The sequence below is a fragment of the Lasiosphaeria miniovina genome (genome assembly GCF_030549165.1).
Source record: "Lasiosphaeria miniovina strain SMH2392-1A chromosome Unknown B0T26scaffold_2, whole genome shotgun sequence".
Classification (NCBI taxonomy): domain Eukaryota; kingdom Fungi; phylum Ascomycota; class Sordariomycetes; order Sordariales; family Lasiosphaeriaceae; genus Lasiosphaeria; species Lasiosphaeria miniovina.
This window is the reverse complement of record NW_026848221.1, coordinates 6,827,720-6,843,898: the sequence shown is the minus strand read 5'-3', so window position 1 is coordinate 6,843,898 and position 16,179 is coordinate 6,827,720. Positions and strand designations below refer to the sequence as shown.

General features: G+C 53.9%; 6 protein-coding genes across 6 annotated transcripts; 3 read left to right on the top strand and 3 right to left on the bottom strand.

Moving 5' to 3' along the window:
• Positions 1-621: 621 nt before the first annotated feature.
• Positions 622-1,864, bottom strand: B0T26DRAFT_185047 (uncharacterized protein). Its single transcript, XM_060433639.1, has 2 exons — positions 1,527-1,864; positions 622-1,453 (listed from the first exon to the last, which is right to left on the bottom strand). Exons 1-2 carry the CDS (start codon positions 1,693-1,695, stop codon positions 1,020-1,022), a joined length of 603 nt encoding a protein of 200 aa, XP_060301627.1. The 5' UTR covers positions 1,696-1,864; the 3' UTR covers positions 622-1,019.
• Positions 1,865-2,034: 170 nt separating this feature from the next.
• On the top strand, positions 2,035-3,202 carry B0T26DRAFT_673248 (Alpha/Beta hydrolase protein; the record flags this gene model as incomplete). Its single annotated transcript, XM_060439574.1, has 2 exons — positions 2,035-3,030; positions 3,119-3,202. 2 exons carry the CDS (start codon positions 2,035-2,037, stop codon positions 3,200-3,202), a joined length of 1,080 nt encoding a protein of 359 aa, XP_060301626.1.
• A 401-nt stretch (positions 3,203-3,603) lies between these two features.
• On the top strand, positions 3,604-4,535 carry B0T26DRAFT_849410 (phospholipase/carboxylesterase family protein; the record flags this gene model as incomplete). Its single annotated transcript, XM_060447624.1, has 1 exon — positions 3,604-4,535. The coding sequence occupies one exon, from the start codon at positions 3,604-3,606 to the stop codon at positions 4,429-4,431; it is 828 nt and encodes a 275-aa protein (XP_060301625.1). The 3' UTR covers positions 4,432-4,535.
• A 4,047-nt stretch (positions 4,536-8,582) lies between these two features.
• On the top strand, positions 8,583-9,980 carry B0T26DRAFT_748933 (cytochrome P450; the record flags this gene model as incomplete). Its single annotated transcript, XM_060445028.1, has 8 exons — positions 8,583-8,639; positions 8,704-8,803; positions 8,860-8,942; positions 8,994-9,000; positions 9,110-9,237; positions 9,299-9,646; positions 9,721-9,831; positions 9,897-9,980. The coding sequence occupies 8 exons, from the start codon at positions 8,583-8,585 to the stop codon at positions 9,978-9,980; spliced, it is 918 nt and encodes a 305-aa protein (XP_060301624.1).
• A 992-nt stretch (positions 9,981-10,972) lies between these two features.
• On the bottom strand, positions 10,973-11,860 carry B0T26DRAFT_184958 (ankyrin repeat-containing domain protein). The gene has a single exon (XM_060433636.1). It carries the CDS (start codon positions 11,759-11,761, stop codon positions 11,099-11,101), a length of 663 nt encoding a protein of 220 aa, XP_060301623.1. The 5' UTR covers positions 11,762-11,860; the 3' UTR covers positions 10,973-11,098.
• A 1,343-nt stretch (positions 11,861-13,203) lies between these two features.
• Positions 13,204-15,268, bottom strand: B0T26DRAFT_869746 (uncharacterized protein; the record flags this gene model as incomplete). Its single annotated transcript, XM_060447892.1, has 4 exons — positions 13,204-13,390; positions 13,451-13,562; positions 13,636-14,873; positions 14,958-15,268. The coding sequence occupies 4 exons, from the start codon at positions 15,266-15,268 to the stop codon at positions 13,270-13,272; spliced, it is 1,782 nt and encodes a 593-aa protein (XP_060301622.1). The 3' UTR covers positions 13,204-13,269.
• Between the last annotated feature and the right edge of the window lie 911 nt (positions 15,269-16,179).

Below are 16,179 nucleotides of genomic sequence, written 5' to 3'. Positions count from 1 at the left end.
CCCATGCATAGCATGCATGGTGTCAGGAACATGCAGACGGTGAGGGCCGCCTAGTACGACATCGGACGGCGCGAAGACTGCGGTCGACTGCGGATGTGGGAAATGTCGAGTTCTATGCTTATTCGGATTGCCGCGCAGCCAAGATGTTGTGATTGCGACTCGGCCAGCCTGACAGGCCTCGATGGGAGAGACCTGGTAGCGGAAGGGGCATGGGCAGAGGAATGCGGCGGCCGCATGCTAGGGCGCTATTATTGAACAGTCGATGATGGCACCTGCAGACGCCGCTAGATAGGCTGAGGCGCGAAGACTGTGGTGAGTGGTTGAAGTGGACGCCTCTTGCAGGTCGAAATGAACGTGGCGTTACGAGAACTGCCAATGTTCCAGTGGGGGGTGCGTGGCGTTGCGCGTCAGAGAAAAAAAATACGCAGACAGAAAGGGGAAAGGGGAAACTTCCGAGGCAGTTGCCATCTCATTGTAGATGGCGAAATGGGTTAATCCCTATTGCGGAATCATGGATATAGAATGTATGGATCGAGATGGCGGGGATTGGATGTTAGTTTTTCTTTCAGTTTAGTTCGCAATGACAGAGAGAGACCCTTAAGGTCAAGTCAAGTAGAACATAAGGTAGGGTAGCTGCAGCACGCAGGTGTGGGCGCACTTGAAGTCAGTCTGACGGAAGTCGCAGCGTGATTTCTTGGCCGTTCCTTCCCTAGAAAAGGGGTGCCTTGGTCCACGAGGGCAGGCGCGGATCATCACTCTCGCATGGAGAGATAAGCAAGCACGGGCGGCAGTCGTGGCGCGAATGGACTTCAATTTCCAAAGCAAACTTAAAGGAGTTGGCACTGGCAGAAGAACCCGATTTCTGTGCGGACATGCATGTGGCATGCACGTTGCCGATAAATTTGTCGGTACAGTGGCCGAATTCAGCAACATGAGGCTGAAAGAGAGATACTCAGTGGCCCAACCAGCTGAACTCATTGAACCCCCACTGTGCTTTTCGTCCGTCGCGGGCGTCGTCCTCAGGGCCGCGTGTCGCCGTCGCCCACAGACCACAACATTCTCGGGGCTTGTCGTGAGTTGCACAAAAGTCCAAACACAACATACGTACCCCGCGATCCGTATCCGTCGAACTGCTCCTCCGGTCGTCGAACTTGATCTGAGCGAGTTTGTCTTACCCATTCAATGGGTGGGGGAGCTTGAAGCGAACCATGGTTCCAAACTAGACGTTTCCCATCCCACGCTTCTCCCCGAACGAGCCTTAGTGTTGAACTCAATTCCGACCGCACTTGCGGCCACCCACCAGCCACGCACGACCAGAGAGTCTGCTGGGGGTCGGCATCTGATCGGCGGCTAGCCAACCGAAGTCCACCGCCCTTGCCCGTACCCGCCCAGGGAGGGCTGCAACCCGTCGGGTATCTCGATGACGATGGATTTAAGCTTTTGGTGTGCACACCTTTCTACATCAGCCCCTGTCGCCAAGTTTCTTTCCTCGCGATAAGAACGGGAGTGAGGGAAGATCCGCAGACCCTGGGCCCGCAACGACGGCCCCTTCCTGACAAGGCGTGCAGGCATTGGTTGTGGTCTCGGACCAAGATAATCATCGGGCTTGGTATTGTCTTGGGCAGTGGCAATGGCATATTGGCATGGCATCAAGTGGCACCAAAAGATCAAGCCCAGGGGACGTTCGGACGACATTCTCGGAGCCGGGCAAAGAAGCAAAAACGACTAATTTGGCAATAGCCATAGCGGCTTCGTGCAATTATTGGGTTGCCAAACCTTGCAGATGCCTGCAGTCAGCCGTGAAACTGGCGATCGCCAAATGGCAGTCAGGCGAAAGGTCTGACAGAGGAGCTGCGGATCCCGGTCCACGATGCCGGCTATAGCACAACAGTAATCTCGACCCCGCAGCAGATCCCGAGCTGATCCTCGGCCCTTCCCTTCCCAATTGGAGCTGACAAACACACGGGAAGACGCCACTCGCAGGAAAAAGAAACCGACGCCGACAAATTACAAGACTGCTACGGATTAGTTGCAATGGAAGTGCCGCCCGGCTTCAGCGACCACGACTTCAGGTCAAGCAGTGGCACCGACCTCGGCGTCCGAGTCTGGCCTGCCGACCCCCCCGTCTCAGGCCCCGCCCCATTCGTCGTATGGACGCACGGCGGTGGCTGGTTAGGGGGATATCATTTTGTGCCCCTCCCATGGATGGTGCCGGGCTGGCGCCAGCGCGGCTACCACCTGGTCTCGCACAACTACCGCCTCGGACCCCAGACCCGCCTCGACGACCAGCTCGCCGACTCCCTTGAGGCCGTCGCCTGGTGCCGGGCCAACCTGCAGTCCATCCTCGGCCCATCCGCTGTCGACGTCAACCGCTATGTCCTGTGCGGCGAGTCTGCCGGCGGCCACCTCGTCACCCTGATGGCCCTGCACCTGCCCGACCCCCAGCCGAGGGCCGTGGTTGACGTCTACGGTCTCGTCGATTTCCTTGCCTTCCAAGTCCTCGGCGCGCCGCCTCAGGATGACGCAGCAACGGGTCTAGCGCCCTGGGACGGCGAGTTCTCCGAGGAAGAGCTCGAAGTCTTCCTCGGCGACCGCGACCCTGCCAAGATCCTAACCGACGCCCTCCCCTGGGCCGTGACGGACGTGTCCGAGGACGAGTTGAGCAGGCGCTGGGGCACCGACTTCCGCTTCTCGCGGCGCATCCGCCTGCAGACCGAGGCGCACATGTACCGCTCCCTCCGCCGCAAGGGGACTGGCTTGCTTAAAGCGGTCATGCACCCCGAGAAGTTCGCCACGGAGGAGGAGCTCACCGCCTTTGTCCACTCCATGTCGCCGTTCCGGGTGTTGCAAGACGAAGCGGCCAAGGGCCGCAAGACCTACCCTCCCACGGCGTTTCTACACGGCAGCGGCGATACGGACGTGCCCATCGAGCAGAGCTACGCCCTGGCCGCGAAACTCAAGGAGATGGGCGTGCCCGTCATTGAGCGCTACGAGGACGGCGAGCCCCACGTCTTTGACCAGAAGTACACGGTAAGTACAATGCAGGCTGCGGCAGCTTTTGGGCTGGGCTCCTAGACTCCCATTAATCCGAACTTTTCTAACAAGAATTGTTGTTTAGAGTCCCGAAGTTCCAGGATGGGACACGACTATCCAGCCCATTCTCGAGTTTGTAGACAAGCACACCGGGCATAACGTCGTGTAGCGGCGCGGCGACGTGCTAATTATGGCATTTTGATGTACTTACTCTGCTAGTTGAATGCCAAGAGAATTAATTACTGATGATATTTCTGAAGAAAAGACACGAGGCTACGAATAACGGGACGCGCTCGTAACTTAGGGGCCAGCATATTAGATTCCCATCTCCCCTGGGTAGACTATGGGTGGCACGCCGAACCAATCACCGTGTACCTACCTAATAGGCACTGTTATTTTGGCCTTTGAAGTGGGGTTGAATTGAACTTTCGGGTTGTTTAGTCAGCATGTAGACTAAACCACTGATATGTGTACCTATCCTGTATCTGTAATTCCTTCGTTGGGACTTATGGCAATCACCAACCTACCTACTTGCCGCCTTCTGCTTCGGAGTAGAACAATTAAGCAGACATGGACGAAACCACGCTCTTCACAATCAACCCGGCAGCTACAGTTGCACACACGCACACAGTCATCTTCCTCCACGGCCGCGGCGACTCGGCACCCAACTTCTCAACCTCGCTAAAATGGTCCACCGACTCGCGCGGGCGAAGCCTAGTTGCCGCCTTCCCCTCCTTCCGCTGGGTATTCCCTCAAGCGCCTCTGCGCCCCACCGCTAGCGACCCGCGCCGCCTCCCGTTCCGCCAATGGTTCGACACCTTCAACGTGCGCGACCTCGCTCGCCGTGAAGAGGTCCAGGCTCCCGGCCTGCGCGAAGCCACACCCGCCATCCAGCGTCTCCTGGCACGCGAGGCCGCATTGCTCAGCGGACGCTATGACCGGATCGTCTTGGCGGGGATCAGCATGGGCGCGGCCACGAGCGCTCACGTGCTTTTCAACATGCCCGACTTGCCTCCCGAGGCGAGCAGCACCGGCGGGCTGGCGGCCATGATGGGGTTCAGTGGGCGGTGTCCGTTTGTGGGGAGGACGTTGCGTGAGATGCGTGAGGTGATGGCGCCGCTGGAAGGAGAAGCCGAAGGAGGATCATGGGTGGCGCGGGCAGAGGGAGACGAGTCGGCAGTCTTGCGCGGCACGCCGGTGTTTCTAGAGCATTGCGTTGATGATCCGCTTGTGGCGGTTGAAAACGGGAGGCTGCTGAGAGATGCTATGGCAAGCTTTGGCGCGCGAGTCGAGTGGAAGGAGTATGCCGAGGGAGGGCATTGGTTTCAGAGTCCTCAGGGCATTGACGATGCCATTGAGTTTCTTGAGCGGCATGTTTTGGGTGCCGGTTCCAGTTGATCGTGACTGGGAAGTAGTCGTAGCTAGAGCCCAATTGGCAATACTAATAATCATGGTTTGCCCCGTGAAAACGGGAAGGGGCTGAGGGGTGACCTTGACTAAACTAAACTATAAGGTCGTGACATCGGCAGTCATATCAATCGGAATTGTTCCAGCTCTGCCTCTCCTCTTTCCAAGGCAGCTATAGCCTTTCCCTCCTCAGATGGTGAACGTAAGCCTCCCCCAGGAGGTTGTAATCACCATTTCCGACTTGCCTCACAGCCACAGGAGCGTCACAGCCACAGGAACGTCACAACCTAGCAGAACACACAGATGGTCTCCAATCTCGGCGGAATCCGGGACCCGGCCAAACGATCCACTGTCGTCGACGAAAATCTTGCGATGGTGGGCGAACTGGTAGAACCTTAGGCTACGGTAGTCACGCCCGTCCTCGCCAGTGCCCAGTGTCAGGGCCATCTCGTGCCATTCCGGACTCAGATTGGGGCAGAAGTACAAGTAGTCTGCGCCGCGGCTTTCTTCTTCATTTGAATACTTTCCGTTCATGCCGTTCGCCTACTCGCAGTGCTCCGACCGCAGAACGTCTTGAGGGAGCGGTTCGATGCCGAATCTTCTCAATATGGGTTCCTGCATTGGCCTTGGCAAATCCGCCAGCCTGCGGAGAAGCCATCCGAGTGAGTTTTGATCACGTAGGTTCTCGCGGGGTGGCGGTTCAATGATGTGTACGAGTTGACCACAGCGTATGCCAGCAGCAGTCAAACTCCCCAGATCCTAGAAAAAGGAAACTGACGCAGTCTGGGATGCAGATGCATGATATACACGCTTCCCAAGGCCTTGCGAACAGGTGGCGCGGTTGGCTTACGCGGATAATGTTCAGGCAGCCCGTGTGCAGCACAACAGACTTCACGAGGCTTGCGTATACATCTTAGACTAGAGCTTTGTAGTCGAGGATGAGGTCGTCGAGAATCGCGCCGTCCCCGACTCCCCCGGAAACCCCGGGGTTCTAGGCGCTTGGACTTAGATGACCGAGGATACCCAGTAACGCGTAGATCTTATCTCTAGGAAAGAATCAGCGTTATAGAAGATGGTATTCCAGTTGTAATAAACTAGGTAATTATAACACAGTTTTTCCATTGATATTTGATGATAATATTCCTGTGACTTTCTTGCTGGTGTTGCCCTAGCTCAATATGCCCCTTCTTTGTTTTGAGCCAACAGATCACAAAGAAAGTTCAGACTACTATATTGATTACCCCTGTTTTACAATAAGTCAGGTGGTCTGCTTATGGAACACCCCTGGATTTGGAACAAGGTTTGTCATCAAGGACTTGCCGCTCGCCACCCAACTCACCTATTTCAATCGCTTGCAACTCGACCAATTCTGCTTCAATACTTATCTTCTTTTCTCCATTCAATTGAGAAATGAAAGATGAAGCGATATACTCAGTTGGATTTGCAGAATGCGCTGGCAGAGTATGCAGAAACCGGCTTACTCCGTAGCTCTGCTGAAAATCACGGCATCCCCCCTACTACTCTCTTTAATCGGGTTCGTGGTTCCGAGCCAGCCTCCAAGGCCCAAATTCTTAATCAAAAGCTTTCTCCGGCTATGGAAGAACGCTTAACCGAATGGATTCTATTCCAAGGGTCGCTCGGTCACCCTCCAACCCACGCCCAAATTCGGAAACTAGCTAGAAGAATGCTCGAAGATAACGAGACCCTCGGAAAACGCTGGACTAGCCGGTTTTTGGCTAGAAATCCATCTATTTCTACAATTAGGCCTCGGAGAAGCCATGCAAACCGTGCTGATTGAGCCTGTGAGGCCGTTATCCGGCCTTGGTTTGACTATTTGAAGCCTCAAGGCGTGGAGGCTATTCCAGCCAAGCATAGGTATAATATGGATGAAACTGGCATTGCTTCTGGCATTGGAGATAACGGCCTGGTTGTTGGATCTAAGGAAAGAAAGAAATTCCAGAAAAAGAAGAAAGGAGACCGAATTTGGACCTCGATTATCGAATGTATTTCCGCTGACGGCCGGTATTTGAACCCAGTCGTCATTTTCAAAGGTGGAAGCCTTCAACAACAATGGTATCCACGCGATTTACAGCCATTTAAGGGCTGGAAGTGGAAACCCACTGAAAACGGCTGGTCTGACGATGATACTGCCGTCGCATGGCTCCGCAATATCTTTCTTCCAGAGACTCGGCCAGCTACCCCCTCGGAGAAGCGCCTCCTTATTTTAGATGGCCACGGTAGTCATACCACCGAAGAATTCATGTGGCTAGCCTTTTCTAATAACGTACAATTGTTATTTCTACCAGCCCACACCTCCCACTTTCTCCAGCCCCTGGATTTATCGGTTTTCGGCCCTCTAAAAGCCCGGTACAGAGCCAAGCATAACGAGGTTGTTTCCGGCTTCGACGAAGGCACTGTTGCTGAAAAGAGGGCCTTCCTAGAATGCTACCGGCAAGCCAGGGTCTATGGAATGACTGAATCTAATATCAAAGCCGGCTGGAAAGCTACAGGCCTCTGGCCGGTCAGCCTCAGGAAGCCCCTAAGCAACGGCCTTGTTATTAAGAATTCTAACGGCGACGTTGGTCAACTGACCTCTACGGTTTCTATAGACCTTCAAGAGGTCCATAACCCCATTCTAAATAAGAATTCGGAGGGCCGGCCTATATGGTTTACCCCTAAAAAGCCGAAGGATTTCCGTATTCAGGGGCAGGTTTTTCTAGCCGGCCAGAAACGGACTGCCAACGACCGACTTTTCATACGCAAGGCCGCAAAAGCCTTCGATTACGTGGTTTTCCAACTAGCCAATACGGCGCATCAATTGGAGGCTGCAGAAAAAAGCCTAGAACGCACAAGAGGCCGAAAGAGAAGGAAGGTCCAAGTCGACCCTAATACGCAGTTCGCTGGAATTGAGGAGGTTCGTGCCTCACAGAGAGAGGCTGGCAGAGATGACCTTAGTTATTCTGAAAGAGAAGAATCAGGAGAATCCGATACTAAAGACTTCATCATTGTAGCTAATTAATTGACAAAGTTGTTGGCAATTGAAGTTTGTGGTGTTGTGCGGGGTCCGATTCAGGGGCTGTTCCATAGGCAGGGGTGTTCCAAAAGTCCCCCACCTGACTTAACCTGTGAATATGATGGCAACCTTGTGCTTGCTTGGCTTTGCCTCTCTTCTTGTCGGCCTCTGATTATGTCAAACTCCGCGGAGAGAATACCAAAACCGACTAATTAGGTTCCGGACGGATCGATGCTACGGTAGTGGCAGCAACACTCGGCTACTGGCTCGGAACCATAAACCTCCTTGAGGAAAGGAGATAATTTTCAAGAAATACCAATCATATTGGCTTTTGAATTTTCTTCCAAATGCCCATTGGTCCAAACTCATTATAGGTCTCCCCTATTCTGGGCGGTGCAGAATTGGCAACTAAGGGGATAGGGCACAGCCAGGGGATGCATTAACGAACAGACCGCCGATGGCCAATGAACCCCTGCTATCCTATCCTCCCAGATCCCGGACTCGTTGGTGTTGCTACAAGATCGTCCAGGTATCCGCCAGTTCCGGCAACCATTATTTACTCGAGTTTCTCAATCCACATCCCTTCTTCAGATTCAGACAATCCACTCGCCACCGCCTCCAACGTCTCTGCCTCGCATACTTGCCAAACCCGCCATCGCTGGCCTAGGACTCGTTCCAGCTGCCCGACGTGTACTACAGATTCACAGCCGCCCTCGAAGCGCAGGGCTTCACCAATTCAGAGCTGGACAACGAAACAAATACCTTGCATGGTTGGGGGACTTGCGCCGTGCCAGTGCCTGGTCGCGCCGCAGAGGTATCAGCCCCTTCCTTTGGGCACGCGGCTTGTGCAGCGCGTTTCATGGCTACCGCGCTCCTGCCAAAGGCAATTATCATCACATCAGTGTGCTGGCCATTGCGGCACCCTCCACATTGGCACCTCATGACAAAGCGTCCGAGCAGGCCGATAAGTATCATGTGGCTCCCGTTGGTGGTTATGGATGGTCACAGACTCCCATCGACCATCTTTACCGAGAGACAGTCATACCTTATTGTCTAGTTCCAAGAAGATAATCTCATACCGTCGTCTACTAAATAAACGCCGAGTTAAATTTCAGAGAATCAATCAACCATGGCCCTCGCTGCCCTGTGGATGCCGCTCCTCCCGGCGGCATTCGTCGCGTACCTGGTCGGGCTTGGGGTCTAGGTACCGGCTCTACTTCCACCCCCTCGCGCGCTTTCCCGGGCCCAAGCTAGCGGCGCTGACCAAGTGGTACGAGGCCTACTTTGACATCCTCACCGTCCCGCGCGGGCGCTTCATGTACGAGCTGAAGTGCATGCACGAGGGTTACGGTATGTTGGGTATGAACTCCTGTCTGGGCCTGAAATTAACTTGGCATGGTAATCAGGCCCCATTGTGCGTGTCAACCCGGACGAAATCCACATTAACGACCCGTCGTGGGTGAATACGCTGTACACCAACGCGGCACATGTGAGTAGCTTTCTCTGTCGAGGTCGGTCGGGTGCTGATATCGGATACTAGGGAGCGCGTGACAAGCATGTCCCGGCGGCCACATGACGGGGACTCCCAAAGGAGTTGAGTAGCCCAGCTCTCACAGTTCGAACTGGATTAATACAGGGCACTAACTACCCCTGTAGTCTTTAGCACGGTCGGGCACGACATCCACCGCAAGCGGCAGGCAGCTGTCAGCCCGGTCTTCTCACGCGCGTCCGTGTCGAGCATCGAGGGCCTGCTGTACGACGACACGGAGCTGCTGATGCGGCGCGTACGTCCACATCAAATTCTGCCACCCTGATATCCACAAACTAACAATGACTGCCACACAGGAAATGGACCGGCAGGCGCTCGAAGCGATCGCGATCTACAGCAGGCAGCTCCCCGACGGCGAAAAGGGCGAGAAGCGGACGCTAAGGAAGCACAACATCTTCGGGACGATCCTCGCGGCGCCGGGGCTCAGCACGGCCGAGAAACGGCCCGCGCGCATTGCCCAGGAAGGTTTTGTTGCGATCGCTGCCGGCGGCAAGGCCCTCGCCCGCGTGCTCCTCAACGGTACTTTTCACATCCTCGACAATCGCGATCGCGTCCTCCCCCACTTACGTGATGGGCTGCTCGCCGCCATGCCTAACACGCACTCGCGCCCTAGTCTTAAGGATCTGGAGAAGTTACCTTGGCTAGTGTGTCTGCCCTGTCTTTTTTCTTGTGTTTTGACTCCTGTATTTGTTTGTTGACTTCCATGTTTCGCACCCAGACGGTCATTGTCAAGGACTCGCTGCGCATCTCGACGCTGCTGACGTCGCGGCTGCCTATAGTCGCGCCGCACGAGGCGCTGCAGTCCAAGGAGTGGATGATCCCGGCAGGCGTTAAGTCGCTTTCCTGCCCGTCCGTCCGTCACCAGACTTTGAATCCAGCTCTAAACAAACACAGACCCCCGTCAGCATGACGCTGAGCGACATCCTGCTCGACGCCACACCCTTCCCCGACCCGCACGTCTTCCACCCCGAGCGCTAGCTGGCCGGTGCCCCGGGCCTTGCCCTCGCCAGCAAGCATTACCTGCCGTTTGGTCGCGGTAGCCGCGCGTGTCTGGGCATGAAGATGTGTTTCCTCCAGGCTGTAAAGGAGGCTTTAAGGGACAAAGTCCAGTATGCCCGCAGTCTAGAGGTCCTACCTAACCCTTCTCGCAAACCCTTGAGGAGAATAGCCGTGCTCTTTAAGTTTCTCAGCCACTTCAGTATGCCCCTCGCGCAGGGCAGCTTCGTAGACCGTTACGTCTCTGACCAGAGAATCCGAGGTTATTTCCAGCAGCATAGTCACCAGCCCCAGATTGCCATTTTCCGCCGCGCTCTGAATCGTTTTATTGCCGTTTAGGCCCAACCCGATCAGCTTCTTGAGAATTAGGGAGTCTCCCCAGTTATGAGCCTCCGTAGCAATCCACAGCGCATCTTCGTCATCAAGCCTTAGTGATCCTTGGGTCAACTTCCCACATATCAAGATCCGTTTGGCCAAGGCCGGGTTGGCCCTCATTATGTCGGCAAACCTGCAGTAGCCGTAATCGAGGACAAAAAGCACCATTCTTCTGTCTATTTGAAGCACTCGTGCCAGCTCAGGTGGTGGTTCCGTTATGTCGAATCGGGCATGGTCTTGTAGGATACTTTTTCCGACGGGGTATGGCAATTTCAAGTGGAATTTGTCCTAGTCGTGCAGTGTAAGGAGGTCCCACGGCAAGCTCAGACCCGCTTGCGCCAGCTTTGACCACACATCCTCCTTGTATGAATACCCTGGATCGAGCAAGCTGCTATGGAGTACTGGTGGTTTCAAGTCCATGACTAGGCGAGTCTGAATGATTTTCTGATCTTCGGACATAGTCTCAAAGTCTTTTGAGAGATCAACGTCCCCTGTTGCGAGGATGGCTGAGAGAATCTCCGATTTTCGGTTTGTGTAACCGCCCCTTTCTAGTGTGGTGTTCATGGCGAGAAACAAGGGTGTCGTAAGGGGATTCTTTAATCCTGGTCGGCTCGTAGCCATGATGTCGTACTCTAGATATTCGTTCCAACAATCCAGGATCTCCGTGGCACTGGTGTTGGTATTCTCGTCATGTATTGCAACTATGGACTTGACCTTTTGCGCGTTCAATCCCCATGCCGCAAAATGGAGTTCAGTGAGGCCGTGTCCAGATGCTGGATCGATTGTTGGCTTGTTCCAAAAAAGCAGTGCCAGTATGTCCCATCTCCCAAATGGGAGGCGGACTGGGCGACCGTTCCACCATCTACTGAGTTGTTGAAAATATCTACCGAGCCGTAATCAAGTAAAACCTTGACAGTATCTAGACAACCCGCCCTAACAGCGTAATGCAATGGAGTGAAGCCTTTCATGTCTCTTGCATCGGTTGAGGCGGTCGAGTTCAGAAGCAATTTGACGGTGGCGGGGTTGTCGGAGATGGTACACGCGTGATGGAGGGGCGTCCAGCCATCTTGGTCAAATCCATTAGTGTCGATCCGGCCAGACTGCAAAAACAATTCAATTAAATAAGCTCGACAACCTTTTTGTCGTTGCGATGAACCTTTTTTCTGTGACAGAAGATGAAGCGGGGTATGGCCACGCCTGTCCCTGGCGTTGACTCTCTCGGTCTTTGAGAAAAGCTGCCCGACCGTCGATTCGTGGTCAAGCATGTCGCATGCGTAGTGAAGAGGAATCCTATCGGCCTCGTCTCTTCTATGCATATCAACTCGACCATCCCGTAGCAGTTCCTCAACAATTTCCTCTCTACGGTGTCTAAGGGCTAGGTAAAGCATAGTCCCCCCATATGAGGCTTACCCTCCAAAATTCGGGTCGAGGCAGCTGTTGCGGAAATAAAATAGAGCGCAATCTGTACTGTAGTCCAAAAGCGCTTCGGAGAAGGTCCAAGTAGTACCAGGGGTCGTGATACCCCAAAAGAGGTGAGGCTGTTAGTCTTTGGAAAGCGGCAGGGCAGCAATCCTCCCGGCAGGCTTTGTGCGCAACATCTTCGGGAGAAAAGGCAGAAATAATTCTTGTAGATGTCTTCTTTGACGCGAGATAAATCGGCGTATTTCCCAGGCCATCTCGGATGCTTGTCGATGCCCCATACTTTGTAGTTAGTAGGTAGGCAAGCTCGGCATCATTGTTGAAAACTGCGGCGTGCAGTGCCGTCTTTCCGTCGCGGGTATTCTGCGCATTCACGTTGGCTCCGTGGTCCAGAAGATATCGACAGACTTCAAAGTGACCCTCTTGGGCTACTAAGAATAGCGAGGGAGTGACGCCCTCTGTAGAAATAGCATTAAATTCGACGCCGGTCTCAACCAGTTCCCGGACCCTGGGTAGGTTGCCCTTGGAAGTGGCCTAGAGTATGTCCATCTCTGAATGAGAGTATCGAAACGGGAAGTAGAAATCTCCACTGGGCTCTTGGCTGTGCAAGCGCTTGTTGTATCTGGCAAGCTCAGATTTAGTTGGGAACCCAATTTTCCGTCCGTAGCACTCGTCGACTGGGCATTGAAAGGCTGGCCGTGTTCCTGGAGATGAAGATCTCGCTTCTGAGATATTTCTAGGCCCCTGGTGAAGAGATGGCACCAAGGCTTGGTCCATTTGAAACTCAAGCGGCCATACAGCTCATCGATGCCTTCAAGGTGTGAGACGGTCTCGTCACTGAGAATCTGTTCGACGATGTCCCTGACGGGATGAATTCGTCTCCCGACTGGGAAGGAAATTTCCCACTCGCGACCGTCATGTGGTAGGCCATAGATTTGCCGTCGAAGTTTCTCAGTTGCCTCGCCGTTGCTGTTCTGGGATTCTGAGAGCTTTGAGATGGCCTATACTAGTATAGCTGGTAGATTGGCCTTGTCCGGCATCTCAAATGAACTTGCTCCAACTAGCCGCTTGACATGTTTACACCAGTTGGCTGCAGCGTAATCCAGGAAACCGTAGTAGCCAGTCAGAAAGTGTTCTTTGATGGCAGGCCCGGTGGCCCCAGCATTGAATAGGCCGGAAACCAGGTATCGTGCACAGAACAGAGCGAGTTTGGTGTTCTCAACCTCCACGAATCTCTGTGTTTGTAGGAGATATCTAGACAAAGCAATAGTCAGATGATATAAGGCAAAGGGGTTATTATGATTCTGCATCGTAAATCTTACAGTCGTGCACTTTCGTGGACAAGGTTCACGACTTGGTCGGGTGCAGACGTGGTTTGCTCGACGTCAACCAGGGACCCGCAGAGATGCTTGCATGGCATCGGCAGCCGAAAGCCGAAGTCAGCTGTTCCGGCTTCAATGTCGATACAGAAGTAGCTTTAGATCTCCTTCCACATTAGAGGTCGCTCGGCGCAAATGACCAGTCCCAGGATATTCTTGGCGGCATCTCGCTCGCCTTGGTCGGGGTTTTCCAGGACGTGAATAACAACACGTTCGTAACTTTGCTACGTTGGCTCAGGAACTGGGGAATGGGAAGTGGAAAGTGGGAACAAAACTTACGCCTCGTCCAGTCCCTTTTGGAAGTTCTCGGCTTTCAACTCGCGCTTGAAGTGACCGCGCGTAAGCTGACCGAGGAGATTTCCAAGAACAACCTTTGCGTAGAGAAACATTCCTGCATCAAAAGTTAGTCTTGTCGCACACTTAACCTAGGTAGGCAGTTAGTCATCAAGTTTGTGTTATCTTACCTTGAGCCGCAGAGCAAACTCTCTTGATGATATCATTGCGTATTTCGTCGCCAATGGAGAACTTCTTCTGTATCATCAGGCTTTTGGCCTCTGCGTAGACTTCAATGTCTCTGATATGGGCGCCGGCAAGCTCGACCTGGATGTTTGGACTTGAGGAAAGCCGCTCCTCCAGGATGCCATTACGCTGACCAGATACAAGCAAGCGGATGTTTCGGTCATCCGAATCGGTCCCTTGCGAGTCCCTTTGCCCCAAGACCGACTCAAGCCAGTCAACCGCATCTCTCTGGCTCTGCTCACGGCTCACTTGCGATTCCCCAACGCATTCGTCCAGACCATCGACGACAACGAAACAGAATCGCTGAAATTTCAGAGCCTCAGCTGCGAGATCCTCCAAGAAAGCATTTGAGCGGACCTTGTGCTGGTCGAGTGAGAGACATTTCCGGTAGACATGGTCTAGCAGAACATCGTCCTGAAATACCAGCTGACAGAGTATTGAGAGGAGGAGTGCCGGCAGGGTCCTCTTGTCCGATTGCGAGTGTTTAAAGAAGAAATAGACAAGTGTCGTGCTGCAGCCAGACTCTTGACTTGTAGCCTGAAGTTGCTTGAGCTTTTCCACTACCCGCGACACGAGAATGGTCTTTCCAGTCCCAGGAATCCCGTGTAGATAGAGTGACCTGTGCTCAACCGTCGACATGTCCATCCATTGTTGGAAAGTGGGATGGCTAAATATCCGTTCACCAGAAGTCGTGCCCCGCTGCTCGTTGGATGCTCGCTCGAGGTCCGAATAGTAGTCGGGCGCGTCCAATTTCGACAGAACGAACTGGCGCTTCTTGTCCAGCTGCTCTCTGCACCGCAGTTCCTCACTCTCGCGATCTCCAATGTGAAGCTCTTGCAGATTTCGAGATGGTTCGTCGAGTTTACCTTTCATGGACTGGTGGAATTCCTCCATGGACTGACGGGATTCTCGAACCTCGATGATTGTAGCCGTGATTTTCTCGTCGGACAAGAGGTCCCGATACCTCTTGAGGTCTGTCAAGGTTCCCCCGAACCGGCTTTTGAATGTCTTCCACGACGAGTGAAAGGCTGTCTTCCATCCCGGCCTTGAAAATACGTCGAGCGACTTCCGGTGGAATTCCAAAACAGCACAGTAGTAGCTTTCGAGATGTACCTTGATCTGAGGATGCTTGTCGAGCAGACTGCGATACTGGGTTAGTCCAGGAAGGACGTCGCCAATCTCGCTGTACGTGTCCAAGAGACAATTCAACGTCTCGACTCAGGTGCCAGCAGCCTTTAGTTGTCAGATAAAGCGATAAACTACCTACGCTCGAGAAATAAGAGCAAGCACACAGACTAGCAATAGAAATTTGATAGGCGCCCAGATAAAAGCGACAGTGCTGTCGACATTGAGAAAAACTTCGACGACCTGTCTCAGCTGCTTCATCCCCTCGACAAACTTTGACATTCTCTGCAGGTTTCGCTGGCGTCTCTGGGCGGCTAGGGTGTTCTGCAGCTGCTGGATGGTATCCTGGACGTGGCGCAGGCTGCAGGTCTGGAACTCGGCGCGCTGCTTGTCGGTCAGGCTAGCCCTGAACCTAGCCACGGCGCTGCGAAAGCTCTCGTCAGGCTCCTCCATCGCAAAACCAGCAACGAAAAAAACGTTGGAAAGCAAGTCTTAGAGTCAAAACATCGACCTCAACTAAATAGAGGTAATAGGCAGTCAGGATAGAGATTTGGAAAGCGAGGGGGTTTCGAGGCGACGAGGGAAACGATCGGGTATCTTGTCAGCACACGGGGCGACCAGGCTCCAATGCACTGCTAGCGTCACAGCCTTTTCCCTTTCCTTGCACGCGGCATCCTGTATGCCCGGCTACCTAAACTAATGGGTGGGTGTGGTGTGGTGTGGTAGGTATCTAGCCGTCCACGTCCTCGCTCCCAAGTTCCCCCTCCCCTCCTCCCCATTCAACTGTACTGTGCAGTACCTACCTATGGCAGGTACCTTAGCCAGCTGAGCCTCAACCAACCTCTGCGACGCCTCTGTCCTTCGACGTCTTTCACCTAAAAAGACCATCTGGGATGCATAACAGCTTTGGGATGTAACTAATCGTTCAATTTATTCGACGAGAAGTCAAGCATGAGATGCAGCGCTGAGCTGGAAAGTCAGAGTCACGCTGGCAACGACACCAGTCGATCAGGCTCTGCCCTACCCTAGGTAGCTCGGACGCAATGGCGAATGCGAGGAACCTCGCCCTCCCGGCCCCTGGCCATCGAAGCGGCCTCACAACCACAACCACGATCACGACCACGACCATGGTCTCCCCCATGGATACTCGCCCAAGCGCATACGTGCCTCGCCGGACGGTTCTAGTTCCGAGCCTCTGACCCCGAGCTTCACCATCAGCCAGCAGCCGCGTGTTGGACAAGCTTCGCCCTTAGCTTCCGATTCTGATGCATGCTTTCACCATGTCGACGACAACAACGGTGCGGCCGTCGAGAGCCTGTCGGGTTTTGAATCAGACTCTCTCGTGGGGGGGCTCACCCTCATCG

Excerpts from the sequence above, each read along its gene's own strand:
- B0T26DRAFT_185047 (XM_060433639.1), bottom strand. The coding sequence starts at position 1,695 with ATGTCGTCCGAACGTCCCCTGGGCTTGATCTTTTGGTGCCACTTGATG. Across the intron at positions 1,454-1,526 it reads GCCGTCGTTGCGGGCCCAGG|GTGTGCACACCAAAAGCTTA; the intron begins GTCTGCGGATCT and ends TGATGTAGAAAG.
- B0T26DRAFT_184958 (XM_060433636.1), bottom strand. The coding sequence starts at position 11,761 with ATGCTTTACCTAGCCCTTAGACACCGTAGAGAGGAAATTGTTGAGGAA.